Source organism: Hyla sarda, chromosome 5 (genome assembly GCF_029499605.1).
Source record: "Hyla sarda isolate aHylSar1 chromosome 5, aHylSar1.hap1, whole genome shotgun sequence".
NCBI classification, from domain to species: domain Eukaryota; kingdom Metazoa; phylum Chordata; class Amphibia; order Anura; family Hylidae; genus Hyla; species Hyla sarda.
The window spans coordinates 190657288-190674807 of NC_079193.1; the positions used below are offsets into that span (position 1 = coordinate 190657288).

Here is a 17520-nt window from a genome sequence, read left to right on the forward strand (position 1 = left end):
CAATGCTATATGTAAACTGTAAAATAAATAAATGAAATATTTCTACATGGTGCATTTACGTTATCTGCACACTTCTATTTATGTTTCAGGTGAATCGATTTGAACAGTTCAGTATAAACTATGCAAATGAGAAGCTACAGGAATATTTCAATAAGCACATATTTTCTTTGGAGCAGCTAGAATATAGCAGGTAAGACATACGTTTTTGTGAACTATAGAAGGAAACAATCATAATGTAAGAATATGAAAAAACAACTAGAAAAACAACTCACATTCAACTCAAAAGCAGTGCCTTTATTTAACACTTTACACCTTATATTTTTACTGTAGAGAAGGACTTGTATGGGAAGACATTAACTGGACGGATAATGGAGAATGCTTGGACTTGATTGAAAAGGTAAGGACTCCAAATAATGTATTATATAATACAGAGATGGATAGCCGCATGGAGCGTTTTTAGATAGTACCAGCAGAGGGAGTATTTCTACCTTCAGATGATTGTGATGCGTTGATGACATCACTCATTTACTGATTATCATGAATCACGTAAAGCAATCGGAGAGAGACTTTGACATCTCAGTATTGCAGGGCCCATGCTGAACGATATTTTAAGGCTTTTGCTCCTCTCCGGACAAAACTAAACTTTTATTGTTGCCATTAGATTCCCTTTAAGTGGAACTCATCTTTTCTTTTTTTCCCTAATAATGTAACATAGAACAATGGCCCAGATGTATAAATCTATCTGAGACAAAAACTGTCTGTTTTGCGTATAACAACCAATAACTTCTCAACTTTCATATCCTATGGAGATCTGGTAAAATGAAAGCTGAAGTGAGATGGTTGCTATGCAAAACCAGACAGTTTTTGTCCTTGGGCAAACCGATAAATCTGTTGAACAACTGTGTGTTTTAGATAAGAATTGGACTAGACAATATGTTCAGTGTTGTAAATAGAAACACACAATAATTACAGCCGCAATCTGCCAACGCTACAACGCAAACATTGAATAAATGTATAGCTTTGAATTGCAAGGTGAACCCTCTGGCCAGTAGAATACCCTGTACACATGGACAGGAGAGAAAACATTAGACACATAACTGTATATATTCAGAACTTGTGGACTGGGATGACAAATAATGTTACAGTCCTATCTTAACTATTGGCATATGTGTGGACTACTTTTACCATATGTGAACTGACTATGTGTGGTACATAACTTTACATTATAAGTTAATCTTTGTACCTGGCGGGAATTTGTCCTTTGCGTTGACCATTGGGACCTACGCAAAACCACTTCGGGGGAATCTGGAACTCTTGCGTCTTCGGGAGCCCTTGGAGCCTCTGAAGTTGCAGCTAACTTTTCCTCGATGAATTCAAGAGCAGATATTGGTCCAGGGCTGGTGGGACCCAGGGTTGCTGGCATCTGCACTGAAGAGGCTGGAGACTGAGTTGGTACTCTAGAGACTGGCCAATGGTGACAAGACTGGGACTGGTGTGGAGGTCTGACAGCTGGAAGAGGTGATGCTGGGAGCACTGGTAGATCTTCTTTCAGACACAACTTGATTCGGTTTCGGTAAACAACTTGTGGCTCATACCCAGATTTTTGTACATCGTATACATCAGAGTCCGGATAGGATATGTCCGTCACAGTGTACGGTTCTGTCTCCCAGCGTCTAACTTTTGGGTCCTTGGAAACTTCCGCAGCCAGACTTTATCACCCAACTGAAGTGGTTTGGCAGAAGCATGATGGTTATAATCCTCCTGTTGTCTCTGCTGGGCCTCGCCCATCTTCTTGCTGAAAAATTCTTTGGCCTCTTGGATTCTTCTCAGGTGGTCAGAGACCCACTCCAGGGAGGCTTGCAGAGAGTTGTTGAACGGGGCTTGGAGCCCAAATGTTCGGTCTTAAGGCAGCTGTCCATCATCAAGTAGAAAGGGGTGTACCCCGTAGAACATTGGACTGTGTTGTTATAGATCTCCAATAATTCGGGCAGCAGTCGGAGCCACTCTTCTTGTCTTGAAATAGAGGCGGCTTGCAGCATGTGGATAAAGACTTGATTGATGCGCTCACAGAGCCCCTGAGTGTGATAGGCAGTAGTCCGGAGTTTCTTGCAGGCATGGAATTGACACAGCTTTTGTAAGAGTTGGGCCCCGAAGGCCATTCCCCCGTCCATTCGGACAGACTTCGGACACCCAAGGGTTTGCACCCAATTGGAGTAGAACATCTGGGCCGCTGTCTTGGCTATAATATCTTTGACGGGGACACAGACAACCCATTTAGAGTAGTGATCCACCATGGTGAGAGCATAAGTGTACCCGGACCTTGTAGGACACAACTTGACATGGTCTAGCGCAACCAACTGGTTAGGCCTTTTACTCTGGATGGAATGGAGGACGTTCTTGGTGACATTACAGACAGCACATTCACTGCACCATTTCTCAATGTCGCTCCGCATTCCGATCCAATAGAATCTTCGCCTGACAGTAGCTTCAGTCTTGTGGACTCCAAAGTGTCCTGACTGATCATGGTATGCGTTGAGGACCATCGCCGCATCTCTTCAGGGCACCAGAATCTGATGAAGTCGATCACCAGAAACCGGATCCAAAGAATTTTGGCACAACAGCCCTTTGTGCACAAACAGTTGCTTCCTCTGTCGCCACAGACGTTTCAGTTCGTAATCACACTTGGCCCGGCGTAGATGGGTTGGTACTTCTTTCGCCAGAAGGTAGTCCAACAGATCCCTCATGACTCGATTTTCATCTTGAAGAGTCTTCCAGGTGTACAGGTCTTCTTTAACCTTTTCGGACCTGGTTTCACCATCCATCAGGGCGGTCACAACATTCTGGTTCACGAACCATTGATAAAACGGGGGCATCTCCATGTCCTCCCACGCGTCTTCGAAAGGTGGTTCTTCACCGGGGGTCATCCGAGACAGTACATCGGCATTGACATTCGACTTGCCGCTTCTGTACTTGATGGTGAAACTATAATTGGCTAATCTTGAAGCCCAACGTTGTCCAATGGCACACAATTTGGCAGTGTTCAGGTGGGCCAACAGGTTATTATCCATGTAGACAGTAAATGGCGTGGCAGCCAAGTAGTCTTTGAACTATTCGGTCACGGCCCATACCAGGGCAAGAAGTTCTAACTTAAATGAGCTGCAGTTTGCATCGTTCTTCTCTGTTCCTCACAGATTACGCCTGGCATAGGCAACTACTCTCTCTTTCCCTTCCTGGACTTGGGACAGGACAGCTCCCAGACCTTCGAAGCTGGCATTGTATATAACCGAAACGGCTGACTGTAGTCTGGGTATGCCAGGATGGGTGGTTCTGTCAGCAGACATTTAAGAGCTCAGAACGCTGTCTCTTGCTCTTTGGCCCATTCAACAGGTAGATTCCCATTGTAGTTCTCCTTCGCCGTACCCCGTAAGAGAGCTGTCAGGGGTTCTGCAATCTGGGCGAAGTGGGGAATGAAGCGGTGGTAGTAGCCCACAAATCCCAGGAAGTTCCTGACATCTTTCACTGTGCGCGGGGTGGGCCAGTTCTTGACAACTTCCACCTTTTCAGGATTGGGCTGGACTCCCTCGGCACTGACAACATGACTCAGGTAGTATACCTGAGGATTGAGCAAGTGACAATTTGACGGCTTGATCTTCAGCCCATGCTTGATCAGGACTTGGAAGACTTCTGACACATGACTGAGGTGTTCCTGGTAGGTATTGAAATACACAATGACATCGTCCAGGTACATTAGGACACTTTGAAAATGTAGATGGCCCAGGTACTTTTCCATCAAAGTAGCATGGGCATTACATAGCCAAAACGGCATACTTTTAAACCCGAACAGTCCCATAAGTGTCACGAAGGCGGTCTTCTCCCGTTCTTCCACGGCCATGGGCACTTGCCAATATCCGCTGGTTAAGTCCAGGGTAGAGAAGTAAGCAGCAGACACGAGGGCTGTGAGTGACTCCTCAATCCTTGGCAGAGGATAAGCGTCCTTATGTGTGACATTGTTCAGTTTCCTGTAATCAACACAGAAGCAGATGGTTTCGTCTTTTTTCTTGACCAGGACAAGTGGTGCCGCCCGGGGACTCTGACTTGGATGATGTCTGCCTCTTTCATGTCGGCCAGCATCTTCTTGACAGTCTGATACATGCCTGGTACGACCGGGCGGTGTCTTTCCTTGATAGGTGGGCTGTCGCCTGTTAGGATTCAGTGTTGGATCATGGACGTATGCCCGAAATCTGTGGGGTGTTTTCTAAAAGCTTCATGGTACCTTTTGGCGACATTGATGACTCCCTTGACATGGTCCCTTGGGGTAGTGTTTTTTCCAACTTGGAGTTGTGCCCACCAGGGCTCTGGAGGTCTCATACTGGATCCTTCAGCAACTTGGGCTGCACACTGTCGGGCTACTATACGTTCTGTTAAGATGTCCTTTGACTCTATGAGATACAACTGGGCTACTGGGGTGTATTTGGGCAACACAGTAGCAGCATCAGACAGGTTGACTAACCAGACTGGAACTCTCCTGTTGGTAAGGATGACAAGGCTTCTCGCAGCTTGGACAAGAGGGTGGTCTTCTAGTTGCAGAGGCTCCAGCAGGGCTTGATAGTCTCTATTCTTTACTCCGGGACGTGCACGACACCAGATGATAGTTCCTGTGTTGGGTTGCAAGGTCACCAACCGGATGTCTTGTACTCAAACGCTGCAGATTTCACCTTGCTTGTTGACAAACTTCCGCTCTACTTGTAGAACTTTCAAGTGGTGCTGCGCAGCCCGCTGGCCTGAAGGGTACATATGGGGAAGAAAGGCATGCAAGGCATCTACTATTTCAACAAAACAGATTTTCATAATGTTCATCCCCATTATAAATTCAGCAGAGCCCTTATCTGTCACATTAGTTACAATCACTCCCTGCCTGCTAAGTACATGCTCTTCCAACTGAATGGTTGGCTCCCAGTATCCATGTCTGGGGACTATTTGCAATTACCCACAACTACTCTGAAGTTAACATCCTCCGGTTCACACAATAAAGTAGCATCCCAATGCTGATAGAAAACATTATTAGGTATAGTAGACACTTGTGACCCTGTATCTATCAACACCTCCAATGATACACCTTCTACAATAATTTTTACATAGGGGTAGGAGGCGATATGAAGTGAGAGTCCTGATCTCAGAGGAAATCCGTTTAAATCCCAACACTGCATTTTCCAATGTCCTGGTTTATTACAATAGGTACAAAAGGGTCTTTGACTCCCTGAGGGTCTATTAGGCGTAGGGTTGCGTGGTTGAAATTGCGGGGAGCAAGGGCAGGTTTTCGGGGTAGGGGCTGTTCACAGTCAGGTGGGGTGGACCGTGTGGCAAGCTCCTTCACAGCCTTAGTCAGTTGTTCAATGTCCTGCCTAACACTCTGTAAATCTGAGGCTGCGGTGAATGGTGAAGCAGGTGACTCTGGGGCAGGGTTGGTGATGGTGGGGGTATAGGTCTGGCTACCGCCCCTAATGGCTCTTGGACAGGGTGAAAAGCTTCCTCTAACTCAGTCCCAGACTCAATCACTTGGATAGCCAGTCTCTTGAAAGCGGGGAATGACAAGTTGGGATCTTGGACCGCTAACATTCGCAGTTGGACTTTGTCCCACTTATTATGAGCCCCATCAATAAATCTGTCCATTAACACCTCGTTGCCCTGCTTGGGAGTTATACCATCTAATTTTTAAACAGTCTCTAGGGCATTCTCTAGGGCAACGGCATATGCTCTCAAGGTCTTATCTGGCATCTGTCGCCTTTCATGCAGCCGGAGACGTATCTCTGATGGAGAATGGGACTCAAATACCTGGTACAGTCTTTCAAAGATCTGCCCTACAGTTGCTTTCTCAGAGGCTGGCCAGGTACGGACTTCCTCTATCGCTGGTCCCTGTAGTTGTCCTGTGAGCAATTGCACTTGTTGATTAGGAGGGAAAGAATAAAAGACAAACAAATTCTGGATCCTTTCTTTGAAATCCCTCAGGGTGAAGGGGTCTCCATTGTAGGTAGGGAGGACAGGGTTCCCCACCGATGCAGATGCTGAAACACCAGGGTTGTTGATGTGAACTGCAGGCAGGACTGGCAACATTCCGACTGCTGGGGCAGGTGATGATCTTGCTGCTGGAGATGGAGGGGCACTGTCGCCTGGTTGATCTGGCGAGCTGAGTTCTGACATCATGTTGAATTTTGAGTGCGCTGTCACTTAAAGAAGAATAAGGTGCTTTCCCCTTTGCTGCTGCGCCTTAGACTCGGCTAGTGGGAGTACTATAATGAATGCTCCCCCTCTATTTTTCAGATACCTGGTAGTAATTTGGTAAAGCCTATACAGTTCAGCCAGGGCCCAAGGAGGTGACCAGTGATGCAGAGACCTTATGGGTTTGCTGGGACTTGTATAGGACTGGTCAATTGAGTGCAGACCATGCTGACTTGACAGATGACAGGGACTGACTTGACTCATAAAGCTGTGACTTTAGCTTATGGTGGTGGCTGCAGGACTTGACTTTGAGGTCTCCAACACTCTGGAAACTCACACTAGGCACGACTGCACTGGACCTCAGCTTAACAGAAGAGCAGAGCTCAAAGAGAGAGAAGCTACCTCCACCCAGGGCTTATATGGGGAAGACTAGCAGGGAGCCCGTAGGTCACTCTTGGGATCTCCTGGTCACTGGTATCTCCTGGGTAACAATCACGTGACATATCACATGGTATAACTCTTAAAGCAACATTACATTTTATAACACTTTACATGGTAAAACATATTTACAATGGGGAAACAAGTGCAGGGGGCCTTGGGGACACTGGAGGAGACTGCCTAACAGGACAGCAGGAGCACGGGGTAACACATCCCGTACTGAGCCACCACACAGTGATGTCATGAGACACTTTTGCCAGGCAGTTTAGGGAAGCAGCAGCATGGCGCCAGGAGTGAGAAGAGGGGCGAATATGAATAATCCCTTTAAAGGGATACTCCCGTGGAAAACTTTTTTTTTTTTTTTCAAATCAACTGGTGAGAGAAAGTTAAACGGATTTGTAAATCACTTCTATTAAAAAATCTTAATCCTTCCAGTACTTTTTAGGGGCTGTATACTAAAGAGAAATCCAAAAAAGAAATGCATTTCCTCTGATGTCATGACCACAGTGCTTTCTGCTGACCTCTGCTGTCCATTTTGGGAACTGTTCAGAGCAGCATATGTTTTCTATGGGGATTTTCTCATGCTTTGGACAGTTCCCAAAATGGACAGCAGAGGTCAGCAGAAAGCACTGTGGTCATGACATCAGAGGAAATGCATTTCTTTTTTGGATTTCTCTTTAGTATACAGCCCCTAAAAGTACTGGAAGGATTAAGATTTTTTAATAGAAGTGATTTACAAATCTGTTTAACTTTCTGGCACCAGTCGATTTAAAAAAAAAAGTTTTCCATGGGAGTACCCCTTTAACAAAGACTTTCTAGACATATTTCAGATAACGAGCAGTCAGCAATATTTGTATGGAGAAAAAAAAAACAACATGGCTGATATCGCTGATTTTGTTTGATTTACCAGAAACTTGGTTTATTAGCGCTGATCAATGAAGAATGCTACTTTCCTAAAGCCACCGATAGCACCTTACTGGAGAAGTTACACAGGCAGCACGCGGTATGTTGATTTTTTTACTATACTGTGTTAGTTTATTGAAAGATAACTATATTTATAACCTATATAACTAAGGCTAGAGCAAGAAGACCATTAATTCACAATAATAAATAAACCATTCAGTGTCTGCCCTTCTGAGCCATCAGCACTTCTATTAACACAAACATATCTAGGGATAATTAACAGTTATTTTATTGTTTCTCTTAATATTATTTCTACCGCTTTTTAAATAAAACAATGTAATCATATTTTCCACAATCTAATAATAAATAACTTTCATATAAGTCTTTTAAACTTTTTTACTTACTGTCTTTTGGTATTTACTTGTGTATGTTTATTTTCAACAGAATAACTCGTTTTATGTGAAGCCAAGAGTCGCTATTCACAACTTTGGTGTAAAGCACTATGCCGGAGAGGTAACCTTTCAAAATATCAATTATGTGAACTGCACAAGTCACTGTAATAATAGGTCTATGCTCTGACACCTTGAGCTCAATGTCTATGTGATTTGCCATCAGATTCACATTTTCTAGTTATTTTTTTTATCTGACATTTTAAAAAGGTTATCTAGTTGTACAATGATGTCTTCTGTTCCAATTAAAAGGTCCTGTATGATGTCAGAGGTACTTTGGAAAAAAACCGAGACACCTTTAGAGATGACCTTCTCAACCTGTTGCGTGAAAGCAGGTAAGGCACACTGCTTCTCCGACGTGATTATTATCATCTCAAGTATCATTAGAATGACTCATTGCAAGGCATCTATTAGACATGTACAGCTGCAATGTATAGAAGGAGCTTCATAGTTAATGTTAAAGGGTGAATACAAGAAGCTTCCTCAGGCTCTGCACCCTGGTCTAGCCAGTACCAAACAAATTGTGGCTTCTTGGGTCCACTTATTACTAAAACCATAAATAGTTAACTGTTAATACTCAGGATACTGGACTTAAAATTGATGACTTGCTCACAGAATAGGTGATAAGTATTTGATTGGTGGCATCTGACCGATGGGACCCGACAGGTAACAAAAACATGGATGTAGCAGCAGAGCACATGCTTGACATCTGCTCCAAGAGACTGCTATTCTAGTTCCGTTGCCTGGGTTTCCAGCATCAAGGGAAAGGCAAAGAACTGCACCCCCCAACCTGGCCCATGAATGCAAGAGAGTGGTGATCATACAGGGTATTCATCGCTGCTCACTAGGGGTGTACACAGAATTTTCTCAAGTGTTGGGGTTTAAAAAATAAAATAATACCTCCACACCAGGGTTACATATTATATTATACTGTTATTAAATAAACAACCCTATACACAAACCAATATTACCAATAACACCACTATTCAAAACATAAATATTACCCCTACATAATGACTGGATAATACCACAATTTGGTCTCACTTTGTGTGTCATTCCCATTACCATTCACACATCATGCCTTGGTGTCACATCACACATCGATACACTTTTGTCTTATATTTTCTTAATATATACATACACGTTTTACATCATGCATTAATATTAGATTTAGCATTTTTTCCACCATTTTTTACACATTCACTTTGTCATAATTACCATTGCACACACCAACCCTTATTCACTCTTTTGGTATACATTTTCTATATGTGGGGGCACTTCACTTTGGGGGTTTCTGTTTTTGTTGTTTCACTTGTGTGATCTCACTAAGTTCCCCCCTACTTTTTGTTAAATGTATTTGTATTTATGTCCTGTTTGTCCCATATAACGATGCAATGCTTTGTGCAGTCTTTCATTGTTGGTTTCATGCATGGATCTCTAAGTGCACTTTACCTGCGCATTCTATCTGTCAGGGCAGATTCTCCCTTTTGGCTGATTGATTGCGTTGGCTCCGAGCTCATTACAGAGACCCTGGTCTCCACCCCGTTCTCTGATGGAGGATGCCGCAGTCACATGACCGGACTCAGCCCATGTGACTGAGTACTAGTGCTTGGTTCATACCAAATACCGAAGGCAGTGCTTGCGGGTGACATGTAATTAGTGCTGGGCTGATAATTAATTTTGAAAGGGGGGGGCGGGGGAGAAGCAGAACAGCGCTCGTGGGTCACATGATTTGGGGGGGGGAGAGAGAAATACAGTATACCGTTATATACCGTGGAACCGCCATAAGTTACAAAAATACTGTGATACACATTTTTGGTCATACCGCCCAGCTCAACTGAGTACCATGACACCGCCTTTCCGTCCCACCCGTGCCTCACTAAGGAGGCCAGTGCCCAGCTGGACGCATACATTATGGGCTGCGTCACATGCCGCCCTTTCCGGAAGCTGGCTTAACAGCCAGCTACCTCATGCACAGACACAGACAACAGCTACCTCATGCAACAGACACAGTGACATGACGTCACCCGCCACTCCTGTTAGTTATACAGGTACTTACCATTTTGGGCAATCAGTGGATGTGGGTCTGACTAGGACATAGGAGGCATGGATATTGGATAACATGGTTGTCAGTCTGTTGTGGTTGCATTATGATTGGTTGACTAACAATATATATACCCACCTAGATGTGGGTTGTAGACACTCCCCTGACGAAGCATACGTGAAACGTACGTTGGGGTTGGAGCTGGTAGGTTGGCAGCACACATGGTAGGATGTTTCATGGCTTTGCTCTGGCTATTTTTCTTCATGTTTAGCCTTTGTTTTTGACTTGTTTATTCACTGAGTTTTGATATTACTCCTTTACTGTCCATTTGAGTCATTTATATTTATCACTCTTCTGAGTGACGTGTCATGTAATCTGATTCTTGACTTTTTTCCCTATACTCCACGTGTATGTGCTCTCCGTACCATCTCCCCTCTTCTGTGGTTGTCAATTTAGTGCCTTTTGTTTTAACATTTCCTACTGTCATTTTAAATGTATGTCTTAAATTTTTTGATACATGTTTAAAAAAAAAAATATATATTTTTTGTTGATGTATATAATACCACCATACTGATATTGATTTTAAATCCCTATACACAAACCAATATAACCAATAATACGGGACAAATAATCTTGCCACCCCATGACCATTACCACCATATAGTAACACGATAATATCACCATACTGATACTAACACAGACTAATAACTTCCATACAGTGCCCATATAGTGCTGATCCCAGCTCTACACAGGCTCTGTAAAAGTGATTACAGTGCACTAACATTCAGTGACTCACATGTGACATCTTCATGAAATTGTTTTCTTCCCATATCTTCTCTATCTGGCTCAGATAGGCATAAAAACTTGCAATCATGACTTGTCTGCACCATCTACCAGAAAAACTTCTTGGGCTCCGCACTTTTTCCCAGCACATTTCCTTCCTTTTCCCTTTCCTCAGTGCCCCAAATAATTCCTTACTTGGTATCCTGCATAATTAAATTGAGTAGGTAATTGAGTTGGGGGTAGAGTATTTGGTGGGAAGGAAGGTCCCCAGTGTGTGGGTAATTCCCACCCCCGTTACATAGATGCCGCAGTAGATACGAAATCTCCCCAATTAGATAAGAACCAGAACAAGGCGCAGCACTCCAATAACAACTGTGATTTTATTTTCTCATGTGGGCATTACAACGTTTCAACTCCTCCTGGAGCCATTTTCAAGCATAGTGACACACAGCAAAGAGGGCTTTTATGCCCATACATGTCATTAAGTGCAAATATCAATTCACATTGTGCCAATTAATAACATTTCAAGTAAATCAGTGTAAATACTTTAGTGTATTCAAATACATAATATTGTGTTTAAATATCTGAAAAGTGACAAAGTGCATAAATATACAAAATTGATATAAAAGTTAAAATCCCTCTTGAAAACTTGCTGTTTACATGAATTACATTAATCTCTCATATTGCAAACACATGTAATTAAACTGATTAAACAAAAAACATAAGCAATGAATCAGAGACATCACATACCTTCCTGTAATGGCGCTGTGAGCGTGGGCATATGTTAAATGCGCCTGTGCAAACTACGCAAGTAAACTACTATGCACATGATCAAGGTCATGTGACTCTGATGAACACCTGACCCGTCACCACTGCAACCACCAGCGCATCAATTAGATAGATTCCTCCTAGTTGTTAGATTATTCCCCCCCCCCCCCCCCCATTAGATTGATGCCATTAGTAAATAGGTAATTACCACCATTAGGCAGATGCCCACAGTAGGTAGGCAATTTCATCCCTAGTAGGTAAGTTATTTCATTTTTATTAGGTAGAAGCCCCCAGTAGGTAGATAATCCTTCTGCCCCCAGTAGGTCGACAATCCCCCCTTATTAGGTATATGCCTCCAGTAGGTTGATAATCCCCCCCTTATTAGGTATATGACTCCAGTAGGTAGATAATCCCCCTATTAAGTAGAAGCCCCACGTAGGTATGAGTAGCTAGATTCTCCCCCCAGTATGCCCCTAGTAGAAAAGTAATTTGCCAAAATAATAAAAATCATACTCACCTTCCCTCTGCTCCTGCGTTAAATTAGGCCCTCTTCTTCTTCCTCTGCTCTGTGCTCCGTCATCTGAAGTGGCAAATGATGTAATTGCTCATGGCCTGCACCTAAGTCCTGTGCCATTGTAGTTCCGTCCAGACACACAGTAGACCCTGCCTCTTTAACTACATTCTGTAGCACACTAAGCTATTGGCGTAGCTCGCCATGGAATGTAAGTACAAGATCAGGGACTCCCTTCTCCTGTTTAATACTTAATACCATTCACTTTAGATTCTTAGGGTATGTTCACACTGTGGATTCCCCTCCAGAATATATTTCCAATTGGATATTTCATCCGAGCCACTGCTGACGAAATCCTTTGCCTCTAGGGCTGCGCGGACCTGTGCCATTACCATCAACGGCAATACAGTGGGCGCATAATGAACATATTTATTCTTTCGACGCATGAATCTTTGTGGCGGAATTTTCCGCCGCCTAAATTCGATAGTGTAAATTTCTTAGCGGAAAATCCATTCACAGTAATGCTAGATCAGTGCAGCGGAATCTCCGAGCAGAATTCCTGGTTGGAACTCCGCAGGGAGATTAAGTACTGTGAACATATCCTTAAGGGCACAGTATTTTGCACCTTGCTTATGTCACAATGAAGTTGATGTGGACGCCTGACAATTTATGTGAGCGCCATTATCATTATGCATATCATAGTGAACTCTGCTACTAACATCAGTGTCAGCCCTTTGGAGCCCTGGCATATGGGGCCCTAGCCACCAGAGAATGTCTTTACCACACTGGTAGGGACCTAAAGTGCCATATAAACATATATATATTTTTTGTGCTTGCTGAATTTTTTTTTAGATTTCTACGCAACAAGATGCTATACTAACAGGCTTTTACTGTATTAGGAAATAAGACACCAAGTGATACAATATTTCAGCTGTATTCAGCTGTAGAGTCTCTTTATAAAACAAATCTGTGTCTTCTTGCTTTTGTTTTACGTAGGCTGGATTTCATATATGACCTGTTTGAACATGTTTCAAGCCGAAATAGCCAAGATACTCTAAAGTCTGGAAGTAAGCACCGGAAACCCACAGTCAGCCTGCAGTTCAAGGTCTGTATAAAAGTAAAGCAAGGTGCTAGTGTGATCCTCATATCACCACTAGGGGGGGCTGTAAGGAAGCCTAAAACCTATATACACTTGCATAGGGCTGACAAATCCATGTGGCCATGTGGTAAATAAATGATGCTTATGTCTATGATATTCTTTTTTGTAGGATTCCCTGCATTCCTTGATGGCAACACTGAGTACATCTAATCCTTTCTTTGTCCGCTGCATTAAGCCAAATGTGCACAAGGTAAGAAAACAGTTATGCTTAATTTAATGAAAGAAATGCAATGGGGTCTTTACCTTTAAGCATATGTGGGCGCTATTATGTATATCATGGAAGCTTTAATGCAAGATTTAAAACGACAGCAATGTGAACTTAGCCTTATTTTGCATATCTGCTCTAAACCAGCGTTTCCCAACCAGGGTGCCTCCAGGTGTTGCAAAACTACAACTCCCAGCATGCCCAGACAGCCTTCGGCTGACTGGGCATGCTGGGAGTTGTAGTTTTGCAACAGCCGAAGGCACCTTGGATGGGAAACACTGCTCTAAGCTATGCTGTCGGAAAAGGAAAGAGTTAATATCACTGTTAAAGGGGTACTCCGGTGGAAAATATATATTTTTTTTTTATCAATTGGTGCCAGAAAGTTAAACAGATTTATAAATGACTTCTATTAGAAAAATCTTAATCCTTCCAGAACTTTTTAGGGGCTGTATACTACAAAGGAAATGCTTTTCTTTTTAGATTTCTCTTCTGTCACGACCACAGTGCTCTCTGCTGACCTCTGCCATTTTAGGAACTGTCCAGAGCAGCATATGTTTGCCATGGGAACTTTCTCCTGCTCTGGACAGTTCCTAAAATGGACAGCAGAGGTCAGCAGAGAGCAATGTGGTCATGACAGTAGAGAAATCCAAAAAGAAAAGCATTTCCTCTGTAGTATTCAGCCCCTAAAAAGTACTGGAAGGTTTAAGATTTTTTAATAGAAGTAATTTACAAATCTGTTTAACTTTCTGGCACCAGTTGATTTAAAAAAATAAAGTTTTCCACCGGAGTACCCCTTTAAATTCAGCAAGCTCAGTAACAGCCCTACCTATCTGCAAGGTGTGGTATGCAATATGCTGAACCATCATGTCTTTTGTAATTATCATCTGCAATACATAAACCTGGATAATACTTCCTCCTTACTAGTTCCCACATACTGATAACATCTTAGTGTGCTGTTATTGTACGTACGGTCATGAGTGAGTAGTATAAGATTTTCCTGATATTGCTTTCAATATACTGTTGTATAGGCTATGACTCCACCCAAAATGCATCATATCTCTATTACTTGTTAAACTGGTTTATCTGTGTGATTTTAATCAAGAAACCATGGGACTCACATAGATACTAACCTGTCTATTAGTAGAGACCACCACAGTCTAATTTTTGTATTGTGTTACTTATTGGTTAAAGAATCTTATTTAAAGGTATTTGGCAACTGTGACAAGCCTAATTATCAACCAAAATGTGGGCGCTGATCACCAGTGGGTCAAACTATAGACACATCGACAAACTCAGTAAAGCCAGTGGTTGACCATGGTCGTGGCAAGTACTCCAGAACTGGGACTGCTCTGGCAAACAATGGGTGAACAAAAGCAGTTGACCACCTACCTCTAACAGTCATAGGGTCAAGTTATGAAGATGATTTTTCAGACCTGAAGGGCATGAAGTAAAAATGATTCATCTACATTGGCACAGTCAGATTCAAAAACTTTTTATATGTTGTACATCTTGGCAAAACATTAAAGGGGTAGTCCAGTGGTGAAAAACGTGTCCCCTATCCTAAGGATAGGGGATAAGTTTGAGATCGCGGGGGTCCGACCGCTGGGGCCCCCTGCGATCTCTCTGTACGGGGGCCAGGCTCTCCGGCCAGATAGCGGGTGTCGATCACCGCACAAAGCGGCGGCCGACACGCCCCCCTCAATACAGCGCTATGGCAGGGCCGGAGATTGCAGAAGGCAGTGCTCCGGCTCTGCCAAAGAGTTGTATTGAGGGGGCGTGTCGGCCGCCGCTTCGTGCGGTGGTCGATACGCTCCCTTCCCGTGGGCTGTCGGGGTCGGACCCCCCGCGATCTGCAACTTATCCCCTATCCTTAGGATAGGGGATAAGTTGTTCACCACTGGACTACTCCTTTAACCTTTCTAATATACTTCATTAGAAAATGTTATTTTCTTTTTATTGAAATCATGGCTTAAAAAATCATGGCTTTGTCCAAGCTGAAGCACAGGCATGGACAAAGTCCAGAAAGTGAGGGTGGGCTAGCACTCCTCTGTGCTCTCTACTGTCTGACAGTACTCCTCTGTGCACTCTCCTGTCTGATAGTACTCCTCTGTGCTCTCTCCTGTCTGATAGCACTCCTCTGTGCTCTCTCCTGTCTGATAGAACTCCTCTGTGCTCTCTCCTGTCTTATAGAATTCCTATGTGCTCTCTCCTGTCTGATAGTACTCCTCTGTGCTCTCTCCTGTCTGATAGCACTCCTCTGTGCTCTCTCCTGTCTGATAGCACTCCTCTGTGCTCTCTCCTGTCTGATAGCACTCCTCTGTGCTCTCTCCTGTCTGATAGTACTCCTTTGTGCTCTCTCCTGTCTGATAATACTCCTCTGTGCTGTCTCCTGTGTGATAGCACTCCTCTGTGCTCTCTCCTGTCTGAAAGGACTCCTCTGTACTCTCTCCTATCTGATAATACTCCTCTGTACTCTCTCCTGTCTGATAGTACTTCTATGTGCTCTCTCCTGTCTGATAATACTCCCCTGTGCTCTCTCCTGTCTGATAGGACTCCGCTGTGCTCTCTCCTGTCTGATAGCACTCATCTGTGCTCTCTCCTGTCTGATAGGACTCCTCTGTACTCTCTCCTATATGATAATACTCCTCTGTGCTCTCTCCTGTCTGATAATACTCCTCTGTGCTCTCTCCTGTCTGATAGGACTCCTCCGTACTCTCTCCTGTCTGATAATACTCCTCTGTACTCTCTCCTGTCTGATAGGACTCCTCTGTGCTCTCTCCTGTCTGATAGCACTCCTCTGTACTCTCTCCTGTCTGATAGCACTCCTCTGTGCTCTTTCCTGTCTGAAAGGACTCCTCTGTGTTCTCTCCTGTCTGATAGTACTCCTCTGTGCTCTCTCCTGTCTGATAGCACTCCTCTGTGCTCTCTCCTGTCTGATAGCACTCCTCTGTGTTCTCTCCTGTCTGATAGTACTCCCCTGTGCTCCCTCCTGTCTGATAGGACTCCTCTGTGCTCTCTCCTGTCTGATAGGACTCCTCTGTGCTAGCTTACAAAACTGGCTGTAGACAGTAGACAAAGTCACACAAAATTTGCATAGGTGCAAAAAGTCACTGAAAAGTTGCAGAGAAGGAATCATACAAAGTGGTGTTCTAATGTAACATTTCAAAAAAATGTGTACTAGCCCCATATATATCACATATCCTGCACCATTTAAAGGGGTTATCCACCATAAGGTGATTTTAGTAGTATGTACCTGCCAGAACTGGGTATTTCCTGTTGAATTTCATTCTCTAAACTACACATCCCATAGTTCCATAGTTTGTTAGTATGAGGTCACTTTCCTCCCTCCCACACATCAGCCACCCCACCCATTAAAACACACCTGTGATCCTTTCAATGCAATACACCAGTGTTTTCTAATCAGGGTGCCTACAGCTGTTGCAAAATGATCTCTCTCCCACCCAGTGCTCGCTTCACCCATTGAATCAGGAAAGACTCCCTCTGATCACCTGACTAGTGATGTCAGGTCTCGACACACTGCAACTTGGGAAATCCTGAGACATGAGTAATTTTGTATGCTGATAAAAATAAATATTGGGGCGATAATCACAGAAGAATTGTGAGAAAACCGTCACACACAGGTACAGACACTATATTATGAACTACACTAACTTTACAGCCCCTGTAGCATAGTCAAATAAAAAAGATCCTGGAATAACCCTTTAATACATTTGGTGCATGTATGCTCCAAATACACCATCAAAACCTTTGTATAACATCAGTGCATCTACACTGACTTTGATAAATATCCTCTATTGTTGCTAGATAACTAAAGCTGCCTAACATACACTGAGGTATCGTCTGATGGTACAGTACAGAGCTTCAGGATTTCCTTTTGCCAATGCATTAATCTGCCACTTTTAAAAAGGGCATTCCCGTTTCGTAAAGTGATGGGAAATCGCCAGGATATGGTTCCATACTGTGGGCCCCTTAGTAACCCTGTGGCTTCTTCACAGTCTTTCCCTAAACAACAGTGCCTTGGCC

At 43.5% G+C, this 17520-nt stretch overlaps 1 protein-coding gene across 3 annotated transcripts in view; it reads left to right on the forward strand.

Annotated features, from left to right (window-relative positions):
• The window catches only part of MYO10 (myosin X), a 239331-nt gene that overhangs the window by 153509 nt on the left and 68302 nt on the right, over positions 1-17520 (forward strand). For all 3 annotated transcript variants that reach the window (XM_056520936.1, XM_056520935.1, XM_056520934.1), the window contains 7 exons: positions 90-190; positions 331-397; positions 7565-7657; positions 8002-8070; positions 8259-8341; positions 13109-13217; positions 13381-13461. In XM_056520936.1, coding sequence (XP_056376911.1) covers positions 90-190; positions 331-397; positions 7565-7657; positions 8002-8070; positions 8259-8341; positions 13109-13217; positions 13381-13461 — 603 coding nt within the window. The remainder of the gene's footprint in view (positions 1-89; positions 191-330; positions 398-7564; positions 7658-8001; positions 8071-8258; positions 8342-13108; positions 13218-13380; positions 13462-17520) is intronic.